Source organism: Peromyscus californicus, unplaced genomic scaffold, assembly GCF_007827085.1.
Source record: "Peromyscus californicus insignis strain IS unplaced genomic scaffold, ASM782708v3 Scaffold_13__1_contigs__length_99412109, whole genome shotgun sequence".
Classification (NCBI taxonomy): domain Eukaryota; kingdom Metazoa; phylum Chordata; class Mammalia; order Rodentia; family Cricetidae; genus Peromyscus; species Peromyscus californicus.
The window spans coordinates 5,106,242-5,125,721 of NW_026294424.1; the positions used below are offsets into that span (position 1 = coordinate 5,106,242).

General features: G+C 56.4%; 1 protein-coding gene across 4 annotated transcripts; it reads right to left on the reverse strand.

Annotated features, from left to right (window-relative positions):
* Nucleotides 1-1,051: 1,051 nt before the first annotated feature.
* Nucleotides 1,052-17,356, reverse strand: Fgfr3 (fibroblast growth factor receptor 3). 4 transcript variants are annotated; one of them, XM_052736223.1, is made up of 19 exons: nucleotides 17,184-17,356; nucleotides 16,632-16,838; nucleotides 16,068-16,130; nucleotides 11,088-11,357; nucleotides 10,749-10,802; nucleotides 8,421-8,590; nucleotides 8,212-8,335; nucleotides 7,935-8,125; nucleotides 5,989-6,133; nucleotides 5,328-5,518; nucleotides 4,822-4,967; nucleotides 4,452-4,573; nucleotides 4,262-4,372; nucleotides 3,959-4,149; nucleotides 3,721-3,843; nucleotides 3,570-3,640; nucleotides 3,168-3,305; nucleotides 2,925-3,030; nucleotides 1,052-2,772 (listed from the first exon to the last, which is right to left on the reverse strand). In XM_052736223.1, exons 2-19 carry the CDS (start codon nucleotides 16,732-16,734, stop codon nucleotides 2,626-2,628), a joined length of 2,466 nt encoding a protein of 821 aa, XP_052592183.1. In that variant the 5' UTR covers nucleotides 16,735-16,838; nucleotides 17,184-17,356; the 3' UTR covers nucleotides 1,052-2,625. The 4 variants fall into 4 exon arrangements, with proteins under 4 accessions (XP_052592183.1, XP_052592182.1, XP_052592185.1 ...); XM_052736222.1 differs by having other exon boundaries at nucleotides 4,822-4,970; XM_052736225.1 differs by lacking the exon at nucleotides 16,068-16,130.
* Between the last annotated feature and the right edge of the window lie 2,124 nt (nucleotides 17,357-19,480).

Below are 19,480 nucleotides of genomic sequence, written 5' to 3' on the forward strand. Positions count from 1 at the left end.
GCTGCAGACTGGCACACAGCTGACCCAGGCAGTGTCAAGCCTGTTTCAGGGGTAAGAATCCATCTGGTACCACCCCCCCCCACCCCACCCCACCCTCCACGCACCCCTCCAGGCTTCAGTTAGGCCCTTTATAGCTGCCACCCCCTTCCCAGTCACTATCATCAGGTGTCTGCGTGACTCTCGAGTGCAGGCATGAAACTGTCTGGTACCGGTTATGAGGTTGCTGTGGTAAGCCAACACAGAGCTGTGCCTACAGTTTCCTCTAAAACCCAGTTACAGTTCAGTTATCCCTGAAGATCCTCGAGCTTCTATTTCAGCTGTCTAGAACCAAGGCTTCAGTTACCTTGGTTGGCTATGCAAAAATCTCCTGACCTAGAAAGTGGGCCTGATCCTAGCAAGAGGTGGAGCCAGAGGTAAAGTTCATTCAGCCCTCAGGTCTTCTCCCAAGGTTAGGGAGTGTGACAGACAAGTTGAATATATAGAATGAAAACACTTAAGTTCTCTCTACATTGTCCTGGAACTCATGTAGACTAGGCTTGCCTCGAACTCGAGATCGCCTGCACCATGTTTGGCCCAGTGTAGATTGCTTCAACCAGGGGTTAGGCTACCTGCCTTCCCCGCAGAAGTTACCGCAAAGCACTTAAGCACTCTGTCTTCATGGGATCTCTCCTCTGTCAAGACAGCCGGGGGACTGGAGAGGCCAAGAGCACTTCCTCCACACACCCATGATCCCCTCCTATGGACACAACTCTATTGCATCCTGTCCTTGGGACCTCTAGACTCTGGTAACCCCGAGGTTCTGCCTGCCACCTTGGGCCACAGGGAGCCTCCCGACCCACCCACCAACACAAGCCCTGCTGCCTTTACTCTGGGAAGGAAAATCAAAGACCTAAATTAGTTCCCTTGGAGTCTGAGACTAGCACCTTGCTCTAGGGACCAAAGGCTGCCGATTCCTTGGATGCTATTACCCCTCATCCCCACAGCCTGTCCCCACAGGGATTAAGGACACAGCTGCACAGGTCCCAGAACAGAAGGGAGAGCACTCTAAGAATCAGAACCAGTTCTCACTTTATTTTCTGCAAAGTAAGTTGGCTATGTTAACAAAACCACATCTGTCAGTGTGGGCTGACAAACTGTGTGCTGGGCCCCAAGAAAAGTCCCCCTGAGTCACTGTCCTGGCCCTGCTGGCTGATAGGCAAGGGACAGCCACCCAAGCCACAGGCCCAGTAACAGTACCAAACATAATGAAACTGAATTCCACTTTTACTCCCAAGCTTTGAAAGGCAGCAGTCTAGGCTATGAAAGTCTAGAAGCACTGCATAGGAAGTGTTAAGCCTACAGCAAATACAACTTGTAAAGACTCAATAAATTATAGATAGATAGATAGATATAAACTTGTAACATCTATTAACATCTGAACCTTCCAGGCAGGACTGGCCCCTCCCTGGGCACAGGCTTCTGCCTGGAATACATATCAATTAGATAATCTGTATGAAAATACCAGTCACCTTGAAACTTAAAAAAAAATCTCCTAAAGGAAGGTCCTATATAAATCTAATCCCCCACAAAAGAGGGCCAAAGGAAATAAAAAATGCTCACTGGAGCCACCTCTAACTATGAGGACTGCTCAAGCTTCCAAGGGGCCACCTCCAGCCTTGGTGTGGGCCAGATGCACATTCTCAGCAACCCCCCAACTTCAGCATAATCCTCTTCAGCCGTTAATAAGTTACAACTTAAAATTTCTGCAATACAAATACCCTGGGGCTAAATGCTATGAACCCGGGAGGGGGGACTGGGGCTTCAAGGGTTGATAAATAGCTTTACAAATATACAGGTCAAATATACAAACAAAACTGTGGTGTCAGAAAAGCCCCTTGCGTCTCGGCTTGCTCTTGGCATTTCACCAGTGAGCCCCATGTGTTATCTTGCTCCTCTGGACCTCAGCTTTGCCTGCCTCCATATATTCTTTTATATATATGTATGTATATAATATATATCATACAGGACATCTATTTATATAAATGTACATTTGCTTCTGGAATAAACCTTTCTGATAGAAGTTATGGCTCCCACCTTCAGGTACCCGTAATTTCAGTCTGAGGGGCAGAGTGAGAAGTGAAAGGCCTGGAGGTGGAGAACTGTGACTCACCCCCGAGCACAAGGTGCCATGTAGCAGAGAGGCTTGCCACCTAGGGCAGAGCTTCCCTGCAGGCTCAGCTTTGGGCACCAGAAAGGCCGAGGTCCACCCTGGACACGGAGTAAGATCCCTTTCTGCAATAGTCCCTGCGAGGTGGCAGTGGGGAATGAGGGAGCCAGAACCCCAGGGTTGCACAGGCTGGGCCCTCTTACATTCTACATTTGGTGCTCCTGACCCTGGCCAGTCAGGAGACCACTATACAGCAGTGCATGTTCCCAGGGGGCCTCTGCAGCCAGGAGCCAAGGACACACACACACACACACACACACACACACACACACACACACACACACACACACACGAAGTCCTGTCTACTGTTGGCCCATCACACTGGGCTGGCTGGGGTCCACGGCACACCAGCAGTAGCAGGGCGGGCTAGGCTCCGTGTAAACATTGGCTTGGGCTTGGTCTGTAGGACTGTTGGCCCCTCATGTCCGAGGTCCCCCATTACTGGGTGGACCTGGGGGCAGTAAGTCATGGGTGAACACAGAGTCATCCCCCGAAGAGCTGGAGCTAGGAGTGTCCTGGCCACCTGGCGAGTACTGCTCAAAAGGCACCGATAGGTCCAGGTATTCCTGTTGGCGGACAAGGCTGTCAGGACTGTGCGTTGGCACCCTGTTCAATCCCATGGCCATCCGTGTTCAGGCTGTGGCCCGAAAGGGCAGTCCCACCACTGGAGCTCCAAGGAGCAATACCCACAGAGGGAGCAGGACTGAGTGGCACTTACATCCGTTGACGTCACAGTAAGGATGCGGTCCAAATCCTCTACCAGCTGCTTGAAGGTGGGCCTCTGTGAAGGCACTGCATGCCAACATTCCCGCATGATCATGTACCTGTGGCAGGTACAGCCGTGAGTTCCTGGCCTGCTGCCAATCCCTACTTCACCCCGGGCCACTAATCCCCTACTCATCCCAGGGACCCTGGTAAGAATGGACTGGGTAGAGGAATGAGCAAGAGATGCTTTGCTCACAGGTCATGTGTGCAGTTGGCTGGCTTGTCCATGCGATGGCCCTCTTTCAACAGCTTGAAAAGCTCTTCCACTGGGATGCCAGGATACGGTGAGCCTCCCAGTGTAAAGATCTCCCAGAGAAGGACCCCAAAGGACCAGCTGCAAGGGAGTGAGGACAGAAGGCCTGTTACTCCTGGCCCATTGCTGCAGCAACCCCTGCAGCAACCCTGCACCAAGACATGCCACCAATGGGGGTGGGGGCACCGGGATAAGGAAGACACCAGGGCTGTGCTGTTGGCCCAATGGGGGGGGGGGGTAAACTACAGCCTGAGAGGACCAGGACCCTGAAGGCTGTGAGAGGTGCAACTTGGGTCCTGTCTGTCCCCAGAACGTCCTACCCTCGTCCCATGTGGGGACACATACACATCACTCTGGTGGGTGTAGACTCTGTCAAACAGGGCCTCTGGTGCCATCCACTTCACAGGTAGTCGACCCTGGGCAGAGGGAGAGGTATTGGCTTTCATGTGTCCACTGGTGGTGGTGGGGGTCCACAGTCCAACCACCCAAGGCTCACATTTGTGGTCTTCTTGTAGTAGTCTAGGTTGTGCACATCACGGGCCAGGCCGAAGTCTGCAATCTTCATCACATTATCCTCGGTCACCAGTACGTTTCGGGCAGCCAAGTCTCTGTGAATGCACTGAGAAGGCACACAAGAAACCTGGGCTGAGCTGAGCCCTCCCCAGCCCAGGCAAGCTTCTCACCCACTCTCCCACCCAGAGAGATCCTAGCTGGATTGGGCTGTCTCTGCTCACCTTCTGGGAAGCCAGGTATTCCATGCCCCGTGCCACCTGGTAGGCACAAGACACTAGATCCTTGCACGTAAGCTGTTCTTCTGGCAGCCTGCAGGCATCAAAGGAGTAGTCCATGCCTGGAGGCCGCCGTGCCCGCAGGAACTCCCGTAGGTTGCCCTTGGCTGCATACTCCACCAGCACATACAGGGGCCCTGGGAACACACACACCTGAGTTGCTGTAACATTCAGGAGCCCCTCCCCACCATCCACCAGTCTGTCCATCTGCTGCACCTACCACCCTGTGTGCAGGCCCCCAGCACCTACCACCCTGTGTGCAGGCCCCCAGCAGGTTGATGATGTTCTTGTGCTTGCCAATCATTTTCATCATCTCCATCTCAGACACCAGGTCCGACAGGTCCTTGTCAGTGGCATCATCTATGTATGCCAGGAATGGGGGTGTCAGGTGATGGCCCCACAAGCCTCAAATGCCCCTTCTACTTCTCTCCCTCCTCACCTTTCAGCATCTTCACAGCCACAGTGACAGGCTTGGCAGTGCGGTCCTTGTCAATGCCAATAGCTTCTGCCATGACAACCTGGCCAAAGCAGCCTTCTCCGAGAGGCTTACCGAGTGTCAGCCTGGCCACAAAAGCAGAGGCAATAAGCATGTACCCAGCACATCCAGGCCTCATGGCCGTATGCCACTGTGTCCTACAAGTCCTTATGGGCATTTGCTCATGAAGACAAAGAGCAACCCCTCAGATCTCACCCTGTATTCCACCTCAGAAGCATCTCATCCCACCTCCAACAGGCCTCTGCCTAGGAACTGTCCAGCCCCCAACCCCAGAACCCCCACCAAGTACATATTGTCCCTCACCACTACTGACCGGGTCCTGGATAGCTCCCACTTGGGGTCGGCAGGCAGCTCAAGTTCAGAAACATTGGCCAGAACAGGACCTTCTCCTGAGGACAGCCGGGCAATGCGGACCAGGGGTGTGTTGGAGTTCATAGAGGAGTTGGACTCCAAGGATACCTGCTTGGGTCATCAGGGACAGGTTGGTACCACACAATGTGGGCTGAGCATTGGAAAAGGGAGTGGGGTGGTATAGCCCCCAGGAGTAGCAAGGTCAAGTCTATGTTGAGGCAGGGTGTGGGGCCAAAAAAGGGGCTGGCTGCTCTGACTTCTATAAAATGGTGACTGAAGACTACTAAAAAATGTTTTGCACCTCAGAATTTGGGCTCCATGTGGCGAAGAGAGATAGAGAGGGATCGGCCCACCCAACTTCAGAGAAATGAGTCTCAGGCAGGCCCCAGGCCCTGTGGGTACTGCTGGGACTCTAGGAGACCCAAGGCAGGACAGGGAGCTCAAAACCTGGTATCTACTTTCTGTTACCTGTCGCTTAAGCGGGAAGCGAGAGACCTTGTGCACGGTGGGTGAGCCCAGGCCCTTCTTTGGGGGATTGCGAAGGCGGCAAAGTGTCACAGCTGCCACCACCAGAATGAAGAGGAAGAAGCCCACCCCATAGCTGAGGATGCCTGCATACACGCTGCCAGCCTCATCAGCTTCCATCAGCTCTTCCTCAGCTGTAAAGACACAAGTTTGGGGGCCTCATCCAGCCTTTTCGGGCTTCGCACCAGCTGGACACAGGCACCAGTGGGGGAGGAAAATGACCTGGGATACTCAGAGATGGGAGGCCCAAGGCCCCCAACTTGCCTTGATAATATAGTCAAAAACATCTGTGAGTCAGCAGGGCCAGACCCTGGAGAAAAAGCCCAGCAGAGCCAGAAGCACCCACACCGCCACCCAGGCGCCCAGGAAATGCCAGAGCCTCAGATCAGGACTGTGGGGGCCCAACTGGAGGATGAAGGGGAGGCCCTTGCAGGACCAAGATGGGGGACAGGTTGATGTGCCCCTACCAAGCATAAGGCTGGGGTGAGTTTCACAGGATGGGCAGCAGTAAGCCGTAAGGGGCCCCCTGCATTCCCTGGCAGCTTTGGCATGTCCTGAGCCAGCACCCCAAGAGGACAGGTGCAGCGTGAGCAGAAGCCAGTACCTGGCAGCACCACCAGCCACGCAGAGTGATGGGAAAACCCGATAGAATTGCCCGCCAGGCAGGTGTACTCCCCCGCGTCCTCAAAGGTGACATTGTGCAAGGACAGAACCTCTAGCTCCTTGTCGGTGGTGTTAGCGCCTGCCGTCTACAAAGAGAGAAGAAAGTGCGCGATAGGCAAGCGCCAGCACTTCCCTTTGGGTACCACAGCGGTCCACACGGAGATGATCCAGCCAGGCTGCAAGGAAAACGCCGCCGCCACCACCACAACCTTGGCCACCACCACGGCCCTGCCACAGAGAGCCTCGGAGGCCCAGGGCCCTCTGCCTCCTGCACCGAGGCACTGAGCCTGAAGCCAGTCCCTCCACCGGTGGCAAGTCCTCTGTCCCAAGGTGAGCAACAGGCAGGTGGGCAGCATGGTGCCACACAGAGGCAGCATGCAGAATTAGTGCCGCAATAGGAGAGGTACAGATGGGAAGACGGGCAAACGGATGGATAGGAAGCCAGAGGGCATCAAAGTCAGCCAGGGATGGGTGTCAAGTCGATGCTCACAAACAGCGCAGGGCTCAGCCCTGGGGAGGCTCTAAAGATCTTTTCTAAGTGTGCAAGTTGGGGGTGCAAGAGGACAGCACAAGTCTGAGTGGCTTGGAAGCAGGTGGTCAGTCCGTGGTAGCTAGCGGCTACCAGTATTGCTGAGGCATCAATCACAAGTAGAGTGCGAGCCGCAGGCGGGGCGTCAAGCGGGACAGGATCGTGCAGGGCATGCAGGCAGGTGCATGGCTGGAGCGTTGGAGCTGGAGCTCAGCGTGCCAGGCAGGCATGGGACAGAGTCGTTACCTGCTTGGGGCCCGTGAACACGCAGCCAAAAGGCCTTCTCAGCCACGCCTATGAAATTGGTGGCTCGACAGAGGTACTCGCCCCCGTCCCGCTCCGACACATTGGCCAGGCGGAGGCGTGCGTCCGCCTCCACATTCTCACTGATCCAGGACTGCGGGGACAAGAGACTGGGCTCAGGCACACCCCGAGCCAGCTCCAGAAGGACATGAGGATGAGGCAGGGCAAGGGAGATCCCCAAGGATGGGCTGGGGGCTGGGCAGCAACACCTGGAAGGCTGCCTGGAGGAGAGGCACATCATGGCAGTGGTAGGTGTGGTTTCAGAGAGGCCTTCTCCATGTCTACACTCACATGCTCTCTCTCTCTCTCTCTCTCTCTCTCTCTCTCTCACACACACACACACACACACACACACACACACACACACACACCACAGAAACCACAGTCTCCAAACCCTCACTCCAGGGGTCATGTCAGGGCAACTAGCTCTCTTATGCTCGCTCTCTGAACACCCACACCCATGGTGGGAGGCACACCGGACAGAGTCCCAGCGGCCTCCTCTCAACAGCCAGGACTCTGTTCCCGCCAGTGCCTACGCCCTTCCCCCACCAAACCTCCTTGTCTGAACAGATGTTTCTCTTTGGGCTTCCAGTGTCACAAAGTCCCAACTCGGGTGGCCACCACCCGAGGCCACAGAACAAAGCTAAAGGCGGACCAAGGCAGGACAGAGCCAGTGCTACACTGCAAGCAGATGACACCAGACGATCCCAGCCAACTGGGGAGTGTCTAGCCAGTCCTCTAGGATCCAGAGGGTACTAACTCAGCAATCCTCCTCCTGCCCTGGGCCACCACCATGTGTCACTCAAGAGAAGCCTTCTGCAGGCTCGGCACTCGGAGCAGACAGGGAAACCAGACCCATGGCAGGGCACAAATAACAGAGCCTGCCTAGAGCTTAGAGCAAGTGAAAAGCACTGAGATTCTCTGCCCCTTCTCAGAAATTTCAATACCTGGGCCCAAATCCCAACCAATCTCTCAGCCAGAGGGACTTATGGACCAGGGCCCAGGGAGCCCCAGCTGACCCATCCACCCACCCATCAGCTGGCAGCAGAGCCTACCTTGAGTACAGTGACGTAGGGCGTGCCATCAGGGCCCACCTTGCTGCCATTCACTTCCACATGCTTCAGCCACTGGATGTGTGGCTGTGCATCGCTGTACACCTTGCAGTGGAACTCCACATCACTGCCCAGAACGGCTGTCTGGTTGGCTGGCAGCCCAGCCTGCAAGATGGGCCGGTGCGGGGAACGCTCTGCAAGAAGGCAGCCAAGTCAGGGGCAGTGGGGGGGCCAGGGGGCCCAGGGATGCCCTGCCTTAGCCACCCAGCCGGGCCTTTACCCAGCACATCCAAGGTATAGGTCTGCCGGATGCTGCCAAACTTGTTCTCTACCACACAGGTATAGTTGCCACGATCCGAGGGCACCACACTCTCCATGACCAGGCTCCACTGCTGGTGCCGAAGCTAGAGGCAAAGTTGGCACATGAGCAGATGCAGACTGTACTGTGGCCAGACCCTGCCGCTCCAGAGACCCCTTTCCCAGACCCACCTTGATACCCCCTATGCGGTGCTCCCCTCGGAACTCTTTGCCATTTTTCAGCCAGGAGATGGAGGGGGTAGGGTTGCCAGCAGCTGGGCAGCGAAAGCGGACAGTGTTTGCGGCTGGCACAGCCAGCAGTTTCTTATCCATACGCTCTGGTCGAGTCCAATAAGGGGCCCCTGACGGCAGAAGAGCCCGTAACAGCTGTAATCAGTGCACCCTTCCCCAAACTGCCCTGCCCACCCACCAGCCTGCTTCCCCTAGACGGGCTCCCTGAAGCCCGACACTATGCATCCACGGCTGTCCCACTCTCAGACTTGGGCATGTCCTCTCCTTGCCCTTTGGTGCAGGCCCACAGGGGCAGGTTCCCGGGAGGTAGAACCCAGTAGGATGCAGATCCTGGGAGACAGCTAGGCTACGTCACCCCACTAGTCTGCACAACACAGGCCAGCCTTGGCAGTGCCCAGGGCCTGGCAGACACCTCCCAGGTCATGCTTCCCCTCCACTCATTTCCCTCCTTCCTCCGGGCTGGGTGGAAGATGCCATCTTGCTGGGACTCATGAAAGCAGCTGAGGGACACGGCGGGGATCCAGGACAAAATAGGGAGGCAAGGAAGGCCCTTCCAGAGTGACCTCACTGTACGGCACCATAAGACCGTGTGCAGCCCTTCCAGAGTGACCTCACTGTACGGTACCAGAAGACCGTGTGCAGCCCTTCCAGAGTGACCTCACTGTACGGTACCAGAAGACCGTGTGCAGCCCTTCCAGAGTGACCTCACTGTACGGTACCAGAAGACCGTGTGCAGCCCTTCCAGAGTGACCTCACTGTACGGTACCATAAGACCGTGTGCAGCCCTTCCATAGTGACCTCACTGTACGGTACCAGAAGACCGTGTGCAGCCCTTCCAGAGTGACCTCACTGTACGGTACCAGAAGACCGTCAGAGTGACCTCACTGTACGGTACCAGAAGACCATGTGCAGCTTTTTTTTTTTTTTTTTTTTGAGACAGGGTTTCTCTGTGTAGCTCTGCACCTTTCCTGGATCTTGCTCTGTAGACCAGGCTGGCCTCGAACTCACAAAGATCCACCTGCCTCTGCCTCCCGAGTGCTGGGATTAAAGGCGTGCGCCACCACCGCCCGGCCCATGTGCAGCTCTTAAAGTAGGAACCACCACACAGGGTAGGAGAACTGTGCGGACACTGGTGAGGGGCCCCTCCAAGCTCAGAGCTGCCCTCCCAGGCTCCTAGGTTGGCCAGTAGGCTTGGCAGAAGACTGTCACACTCGGAGACTGCAGTAACTTAATGCTGCCCACTGCCAGGCAAAGTCCAGAAGGTGGCCCTTCAGTCATGTTACAGCCTCGGCCCATGTGAGGCACAAACACCAAACACAGCCTAGAAAGGCCAGGACAGCAGAAGCAAACAGGAACTCAGGGCAAGGTGGCTGGAGCAGGAACCGTAGGGCAACTGGGTTAGAAATTTTGCTCTGAACAATCTTGTAGCCAAAGGGAAAAAGGGCCAGGCGGTGGTGGCGCACGCCTTTAATCCCAGCACTCGGGAGGCAGAGCCAGGAGGATCTCTGTGAGTTCGAGGCCAGCCTGGACTACCAAGTGAGTTCCAGGAAAGGCGCAAAGCTACAGAGAGAAACCCTGTCTCGAAAAACCAAAAAAAAAAAAAAAAAAAAAAAAAACAAAGGGAAAAAGGGAAATGAGAAGCCAAATAACTCCTCAGGACAGTAGCCTCTGCTGGCTTCACCCCTAGATTCCAAACCTACTTCTGTGTAGAGTCCACACTCTAAAATCTCATACAGCCCCTTTACCTGTTCTCCTTGCCCCACACTCCTACTTATTCCCTTGTTTTTCTATCAGTTTTGTCTCTGATTTCTCTCAACACCTAGTCCACTCTACCTCAGAAAGTTTCCAAATGCTCCATATACTCAGTCCACACAGCCTAGTCTCCCCAGTTATAGCCACACACCACACACACACACACACACACACACACACACACACACACCCCTGTGACGCCCCCTTACACAGTGTACACCTCAGCCTGGCACAGTCACTCTCCTTCTGCTGCTGGCCTAAACCAACAGCCACTAGTGTCCTTAATCCCTGGTTCTACTTGCTCCTCAACAGCCTCCTGAGCTCCATTACTGACTGTACTCCAACCTGTGATGGCCCTTCCCACCCGAGTCAATACCCAAATCCCTGCAGAGCAGCCCCACCTCCTCACTGCTCCTAAAGCACTGTAGCCGTGTTACCCTCTAGCCATCAGACTACAGGAAGGAGGCAGCCCGGTCCGACCTGGACCAGCTCAGTGTGCCTAGGCTCTAACCTCACCTGTATCTTCAGCCACGTCCTCCCCATCTTCGTCATCTCCCGAGGATGGAGCATCTGCAAAAGTTGTAAGTAGGCAGTGGTTCTGTGACATCCCAACATCCAGAGACCTGCTGCTCCCCACATTTGGGGTCCACTGCTCCCTGCCTTTGGGGTCCTACCTTCGCAATGCCACTCATTCAGATAGTACATACTTAGGGGTGCCCCCTCCTCTCTTATCAGCAGCCAGCAACAAGCACTCTTAGGCAAGGGATGCTGCGGCCAACCTGCCCAGGACTGCCCTATCTCCCTGGCTATGAAGCTACTCCACACACTTGACAGTTCCGCCCACCAGGCACTTACCTGTCACACGCACACTGAAGTGGCACAGCACACGCTGAGTGAGCCGCTGTTGGCAGCTGTAGATGCCCGCATCCTCATGGGAGGCATTCAGTACTTGGAGCCTCTGGGGACCCACTAGAATGCGGTGGGAGGCCACCAGTCCTGTGCCATCCTTAGCCCAGACAGTGGGACCTATGGGGGCACCTCCAGGTGGACGGCAGCTTAGCTCCACGGTGTCCCCACTGCCAAAGGCCACCTGCTCCTGCTGGCTAGGCTCAGGCCCTGGAACCTCTGTGAATGGAAATGGAAAGCTATAAAACAGATTCTCCAAAGGAGCATGCTGGAGGCTCAGCACTTTACTTCATAAACACACTAGCAAAGACTGTAGCAGGTAAGTGAGGGATGTGCTCCTGGGGCCTGGGACAATGGTCAAACCAGGGGTGGAAAACTGTTTTGGTAAGAGTCTATCAGTATCTCAGCTCTGTCAATGGTCTGTGCTAAGGCTTCTGGCTCTGTCCTGTAGGTGGAAGCTGTCTTCCGAAGATCATATAGAAGAGGCACAGCAGCGCCCCCGCTCGCTAACTCAAAGATCTACAAGTGTCCCGAAGGGTAGGGGACAGCTCTATGGTACAGCACCTCCCTGGAAGGTCTAAAGCCCCATGCTCATTCCCAGCACTAGGAAAGTGTCACCAATTCTCCCTCCGATTCTTCCACCATTTGGAAATGCACAATCAACCCTCAGCTCACAGGCAGGCACAAAGGCAGGTTGGGGACAGGCTGTCCCGCGCTGGCCTCTGGCTCGAGACTCAAGAGAAGGAATAGGGAGTCCTTTCAGGGCCCTCTTAGCACCCAACCCTCGTCTTGGCTTCTGAAACAGTATGGGTGGAGAGCCAGGAAACAGAAAGAGCACACTTTAGCAATAGGAAGGAGAAAGCTGGTATGGTGGCTCACACACTCACAGGGCTGAGGGCAAGATTGCCGCAAGCTCAAGGCCAGCCTGGCTACCATGAGAGACTGTCTCAAAAAATAAATAAATAAATAAATAAATAAATAAATAAAAATAAGTGGGAGAAAGAGAAGACACAAGGTCACTCGAGAACCTGGGTGGACAGCCCTTGCTTGAATACTCCACAAGGGCTGCTGTGCACAGGAGCTGCGTACCTCCACCAGCAGCCCAAGTACACCAGCTAGGAGGTCCCAGGGCTAGGACAGTCGGTGCCTTGCAGCTTACATGCCCATTCTACACAGCAACCAGTTAGAAAAAAAAATAGGACAGACACAGTACGGACACCAATCTGATACTTAGGTCTCTGGTCAGTGGGATAAAGGACCCAAATGAGCTCTCAGCGTAGCTGAGGACATGGGACCCCCATTTCACAAATAAGAACCAGGTTTGGAGTGGCTGTCAGAGTGGCCATGTGGGTCCAGTGGAGGCAGCCACCCACCCTGAGGGGTAAGAAATAAGTAGCATAGTCCCTCCAGTGAGCAGACACAGATAGCCATACACCCAGGTGCTGCCCAGTTCATGAGGGGGGCCCCAAAACCTCACACTCAGGGACTTACTACCAGCTGGACTATCACCTCCAGACTTCCCTGCCAGAATCTGACAATGCCCATCACAGGGTCAGCTGGGCTCAGGGCCCAGGACAGGAGTGGGTGGTCCTGCTGAGCAGACCTCCTTCTTCAGATCCAGCTGGACCAGCTATAATGTCGTTTGTCATTCTGCCGACGCATGGCCTAGATTCGGGGCCCAGCTGTCCACTCTGGCCACACCAGTCCATAGCCAGGCCCAATTCTGCCCATCCCAGAGTCAGCCCACAGGCTCAAAGTCCACCAGGATTCTGACAGCCAGAGGGATCCAGATGACCCTGGAGTATCCACGAAGCTCATGTCCCAATGTCCTACAGCTTTAAGCTGTCCTGGGTAGGTGCCATAGCCAGGGACCTTCTATCCTGACTTCCAGCTCTCCAATCCTGCTGCCATGGCCTATGGGGACCACCCAGTGCTGGAAGCTGCTTGAGCCGTTCCCCCCCACCCCAGAAAGCCAAGAACAGGCTTGTCAATAGCCTCAGTCTAGGCTTTGGCCCAAGGGCAATAGCCAGTTGGTTCCGGTTTGGTCTGGGCAAGACAATTGGTCAAGCCATTCACACAAGTATTTGCTTTAACCTAATCCAGAGATGGACTGGAGAAGAACACAGCAGCCCCCAGGCCAGCCCCTTGGAGAGGAAGATGGCTGGAGGTATGGTGGAGGGGAAATGGCTCAGTCAGCTGTGAGCTGACCTTTGACCTGTCCACCCATCCCTGTCCACTAGGAGTCAGCAGAAACCAGACTCCTAAAATTTGGAGGCCTGGGACAACGACATCATCACCATCACCACCACCACCACCACCACCACCACCTCAGGCAGGGTCACAAAGCTTAGAGGAACTCGTGTCGTGAGTCAAGCACGGAACAAGAGAAGGACAATGCTGGATGTTGCCCGAGACGACACAGATGACGGTACACCCTGAGGAGAGAGTATCAAGAGCATTGGCCAATGGAGTTCACACAACATCAGCTTCCTGGAGCACACAGAGAACCTCCTAAGCCCCATCAGCAGAAGGGGGACCAGCTGCAACACACAGGCACTGGTACTTCTGCTGGGCCCATTGAGGGAACAGTGTCCCCCACACCACACGGACTACACAGCCTCTGTCCCCACTGGGGTCCCCATTACCACACAGTACTGAGGTGGACCAGTGGACCCTATGTTTACTGGGGCAGACTAAGAGACACTGTGTCCCAGTCAAGCTGTGCTGGGTCTGGAGTCTCCCAGATCACCTCAGTTTCCCTCGGTATGACACAATGTACAATCTCAACTTGCAGACCTGAGGTCCAAAAGGGCCTGGTTAAGCAGCTAGAGATTGCAAAAAGGTGGACCAGGATAAGGTGAACCTCTGCCTGGGCATCTTGAATAAAACAATGTAGTCAGACCACAGCTGCCCAGCTGCTGGGAGGGCTGCATCCCCTGTCGGGAGTACTTGATAACCAGTCTGGTCACTACTGTCCAGACTAAGTGAACACCACAGAACTAGCGTCAAAGCCAGACCTGTTTCTGAGATCACCCTAAGGACTCCAGGAACTTGGGCTTTGGAGCAAGACCAGGACCCGGATCCAAGCAACATCTGCTTCGGTAGTGAACACACCTGATGTAGGATGGCCAGGTGTGTGATTCAAACAACCGAAGATTAAGGAAGGTGCCCCAAGGAACCCCAAAGCCAAGGAAGGGTCTCTTGCCTTCCTCCCCAACTCCCCACTATCCCACCAGGAGACATTCCAGTTTCCACAGTTTCATAACAAAGTCAAGAAAAAAAAGCAAGAATCCAGAGGCTGGGCGGGCTAATGAGGGTTTACTGGGGATTATCTGGTTTAATCCCCGAAACAACCCTGCCATTACCAGTCCTCTTTGGCAGGACAGGTGAGGAAACTTAAGTCCTAGGAGGGTACCCAAGCCTAGGCAGGCCTCAACCCCAGGTGGCTTTACTCAGAGCTCAGTCATTTCTCAGCCTAACAGGCCACCTTTCCCCAAGACCTCAACTTACCCCTAAACCCACCCTGGCCAACTCATTTGCTTCTAGTCACAACTGTTTAAAAAAAGGGGGGGGAGGGGTTCCAGGTCCCACAGGCCCCCAAGTGAAACCCGAGGCCCCAGGACAAGCGGCTCCTAGCCCCAGCATAGGATCCAAAGCTCCAGGGCCTAAGATCAGCCCAGGTTAATGAACCACCGCCAGGGCCTGCCGGGCTCAAAGTCCAGCCCTGCGGGGGGGGGGGGGGGGGCGGGGGGGCGGGGAGGGGGGCGGTGCAGGCAACGCCCAGGGAGGTGGAAGGCTCCGTCCGGTCACCCACTGCTACAGGCCCACGTAGAGATCAACCTGTGGACCCCCTGCAGGTTACTCTCTTCCCACAGAGCACACCAGCTGGGCTTATCCCCCCCCCAGGGGTGGCCAGGGGAGGCTGAAGCCTTAGGCCCGCCCCACAGCTCTTGACCCCAGCCAGCTCCAGTTTGGTAATTTATGTTCCCGGGGAAAGCGCCAGCCGAGACCTCTGTAAACTTCACCAGGTCTTTGTATTTTTACTGCCCGGCCCATCTCGTTAAGGAACCGGATTAAGTTTATTGGTCTATCAATTCCCTACCTGTCTCACTAGCTCGAACGCAGGGGCGCAGGCGGGCGCACATCCCACCGATCTGGCCGCCCGGCTCAACTTGGGCTCCTGCAGCAGGGTCGTGCCAGGCCGCCAGTCACTGCCTGGAGCACAGAGTGTGCGCTCCGCCCCGCCGCCCCTATCCTAGCTCACTGACACCCGACGCAGGGAATAATATCTTCATCTGAATGCACATGCTAATGTGGTCCAGTCGCCGGCCATTCGGCGCCCGGGAGCCAGGCCGTCCTAGCAGGCGCTAAAAGCGCGCGCTGACCTCCCGACCGCCTCTGTCACGCCGCTGAAAGACACGCACATTCAAGCCACCGGCCCACTTTCATTCATAAAAAAAAATAAAAAAAAAATGACATTGTTCCGAGAAGCTGCAGCCGCTGAGGGAGAAAGGGGCGCGGGGGCGCCGGGAGGGGCACGCCGCCATCTGCCTCGTCCTGCTGCGCCCGCCGCGCTCGCACCTCCCCGAGAGGCCGCGCCGCCATCAATGCGCGGTCTGTGGCCGCCCGGGTACAAAGAAGCGGCTGTTCGGCCTCAGCTCGGGTGGGGCGACAGCGTACCGAGCGAAGGCCTCCCTCCGCGCGGCCTCCCGCCAGACCACTGCTCTGCTTTGCCACGCTGCCGCCCGGCACAACTAGGGGCCGCGCGCGTCGCACCTCCGGGCGATGGCGGGACTCAAGGCTGACCCGTGTCTCCCTCCCGTATGCTCAGCCTCCAGCCCCGTTTGATGGTACTCAGGGTCCCATCGGACTTGGCGGCCAGCCGGGCTACGTAGGCGGCGCCACGATCCTGGGACAAACGCCCCTCACCTCCCAGCGTGCGACTTGAAGGGCGGTCCGTGCGCGCCCCTGGGAACCGACTCTTCAGGCCGCCTACAGGATAAGAGCAGCAGCGTTGTCATGCGAGACATTGAGCGACAGAGCTGTTTTGGCTGGGATACTACTCCTGTCCACTCCCAAAGTCCAACCTTCACTTCGGCCAAAGCTGAGCAAGAACTGTGCCGGGAAGACCGGAGAACCAACAACAGACACTTTCCGTCCTCGCAGATCCGAAGAGCAACATTGGGAATTTGGACAATCGGTTCGCGCGCCCTCCCGACGCAGCCCGGCCGTGGACCCCGACCACCGCGCACCGCTCCCCGTAGGGGTCTCGCCCTTGGGTGTTGGCTCTGAGACCCCAGACACATCATAAACTGCCGCTCTGGATCTGACAGCCTCCTGCGGGGCGGGGTACAGAACCCTGGCGCACTGGCCGTGGTGCTACTTAACCTGACGCCCCCTCCTCACCCAAGGGGGCTGTTCGCAGTTCCCAAAGCCTCCGTGGACCAGGGTCGTCCCCGTCCCCCCCGGAAGACACCTTGGGAAAGTGCTTACCTGCTATTCTCCGCACAACTCGCTGCTCTGGGCCAGGTGGCTCAGAGGTAGCTCCGGCCACAACCGCAAAGCAGAACGCTAGCACGCAGGCCGAGACTACCATGGCTGGAGAGGGGGCCGCGGTGTCCTCAAGCCGTGCGCGCGGGCATGCTGCACCCCCCCTCCACGCCCGGCTCCGGCGCCGGTGGGAGGGCGCCGCTCCGGAGTCTGCGGGAGGAGAGCACTAAGTTACTCGGGAGGGCAGCGGGGGAGCGCAGCCTCGCTCCTGCGCCCGGACCCCCGGCCGCCCCGCCCGCTGCCTCCTTGGGCTCCCGGGCCGCCTGGCGCCGGCCGCCTCCTCCCAGCCGAGGTCTCTCCCTCCTCCTCTCCCTGGCTGCCGCAGAGCCCTCCCAGGACGGCGGCAGGAGCAGCAAACTTTCCAGATCGGGAAGCCGGCGCCCAAACAGCCTCGCCGCACGCACGAACCGCTCCAGTTCCAGCCTGCCTCGCGCCTTGACTGCTTCAGCGCCCACCCGACCCGTCTTGAGCGCCAGCCGGGTGGTTCACACCAACCTGGCCGGCCGCTGGAGCCCGGCTCACCACGCGCAGCCCCGGCCTCGGCTCTCAGCCCGCCCTCCCAGGATCTCTACTGTTCCAGCAGCCGTCCGCCCTCCGGTGAGTCCCAGTGCCGAAGTGGACCGCACGGCGCCAGCTGCTCCCGCCACCCCCGCCGCCACTGTGCACTGAACTGGGGCTGCCCGGCGCGCAGCAGCCAGTGGGGGGACGGCCTGCTCCCGCCACGCCCCGAACACGCCCCTTCCCGGGCAGCCGAGGGGCGGGGGATCCGAGGAGGCGTGGTCAGGCGGGGGCGCCGGGCGGTCCCGGAGGGCGTGGGAGCCCGGTTGGGATCCAGCGGGCGAGGCCAGGGTCGCACACTCGACCCCTTGAAGAAATGTCTATCTCAGGACTGTCTGCCAGCACGCTCCTTCGTCCAATAAGACCAAGGGGCTCAGGGGGGTGGCCTCGGTGGGGGTCCAGGTGTTAAGGCGGCTTGACAGTGAACCGGCCCCTGAGCTGAACCCTGTGCAAAGAGCCGTAATTCCTCAGGTGCAGAGCCTGATTGCATTCCAGGCGGACAAATGGGTGTGAAGCGGCCTCGCGGTGAAGGATGGAGCAGAGTTTACACGGACACGACGGAAGACGCAGGGATCGGATCCTAGTAAAAGGAAGGCACACTGCTTGTATTTATCAAACCAACCGGTGGCCCGCATGAGCTCAGCTGCCTAAGTATCCTGCTGGGGTTAATGTTTACACTTCCCCAAGAAGACACAAGTTTGGAAGTGAACTTACTGCCCAGCCTTGGAATAACAAGAAGAGCTGGGGATACCAGGTGGAAGAGCCAGCCCTGTCCTGGAGCTGCCTGAACTCCAGCCTGTGGAGGTCCTAGCGCAGCACATCCATCCTGGGGACACATTCCATCTGGGGAGTGTCACACTGACAGCTGGTCCCAGGAGGATCAGCCTGGCCACCCCATCATGCTGGCAAGCTGTAGGTGCTGCCTTGCCGACCCTCTGAAACAGCACCCACCATCACCACCACCACCCCCCTGTGACTGGTGGCGTCTGTATCTACCCTCACAAAGCAGAGAATCTTGTTTCACAGTCAAAAGCTTCATGACTGAGGCCTATGGGGGCCAGATAGGGAAGAAGGTGAGGTCTTGGCTCAATGTTTCTGCCCAGTCTGGCTGTGTGTGGCTTGAAGGACTCACCCTGCTCATCAGAAAAATGGAAAGTGGGCCATGAAAACCTTTCAGTGGCTTATCAATCATTCTTATCTTTCCCAGACCTCTGAGCAGGGCTCTGTCCCCAGAGCCCTCATAGTATCACTCAGTGTCCACCCTATAGCCCTGAGCCGCCTCCTGTCATTGCCTGCTCTGGCCAAGCACACCTCCCTGCAGACTGGCTAGGGTCCAGGCCTGGGTTCCCATGGCACCCCCAAGTAGCTGCCCACAGATCCTCTCCCAGGATGCCACCCCAGGGGGTCATAGTGGACATTCTCCCCTAATCTATTGGCAGATTAATTATCAGTAAGTGAACCAGAATGTGAACTCTGACCCCTATTTCCACCCCCATTCCTCTGGAGGATTTACCAGAACCCTCCACACCCTGTACCAGCTGGGAGCTGAGCATCTATCCAAACAGCAGTACTTCTCTATTTCTGGGATGACCTCCTTGGTAGAAATACCCAGTCAAGAATCCCAGACCAGTAGTGGTGGTTCTCTGAACCCTGTGACCCAATAGACCATATCTCCCAAGCTACCTTGCTTTCTGGCTTCTAGGTAGATTGGGCCACTGGGCAACACATGGAAAATAGCTCCAGACTGGGTACTTCTACTTCTCTGCTCTTCCCCAGCCCCGTGGCCTGGCATTGGCTAGTTCTTGTGGTCCCCTGCTCATCTGCAGCAATGTGGGGGACTAGTCCCTTTCTTCAAAAATTAGCTATGTGGGGTTCTCAACTTGTATTCCTGTCCCGAGCCTACTGCCAGATTAAAACCTTGTTGTCTTAAATTTACTTTCACAGTTCAGGACAACAGAAATCTGAGATCAAGATGAGCTGGCCGTGGGCCCTAGAGGAGGTTTCTTCCTGCCTGTTACAAGTCTGGGGCCTCCAGCTATCCTTGACTTAGGGCTATCTCACTCTGGTCTCTGCCTTTACCTTCACATGGCTTCTACTGTGCCTTTGCCATGGCTGCCATCTCTCATAAGGACACTTGTGGTGGGATTCAGGGTTGTCCATAAAGTGCTGGGTGATCTCACCTCAAACTCCTTCCCACCATTACACTTGCAAGACTCTTTTTCCAAATAAGGTCA

Bases quoted from the DNA above. Each gene is read 5' to 3' on its own strand.
- Fgfr3 (XM_052736222.1), bottom strand. From the start codon at position 16,734: ATGGTAGTCTCGGCCTGCGTGCTAGCGTTCTGCTTTGCGGTTGTGGCC. The intron at 11,358-16,067 runs GTGAGGGGCGTT...TTCCATTCACAG, and splicing joins TTCAAGTCGCACGCTGGGAG to AGGTTCCAGGGCCTGAGCCT. The intron at 4,373-4,451 runs GTGAGGAGGGAG...TGGCATACATAG, and splicing joins GGCTGTGAAGATGCTGAAAG to ATGATGCCACTGACAAGGAC.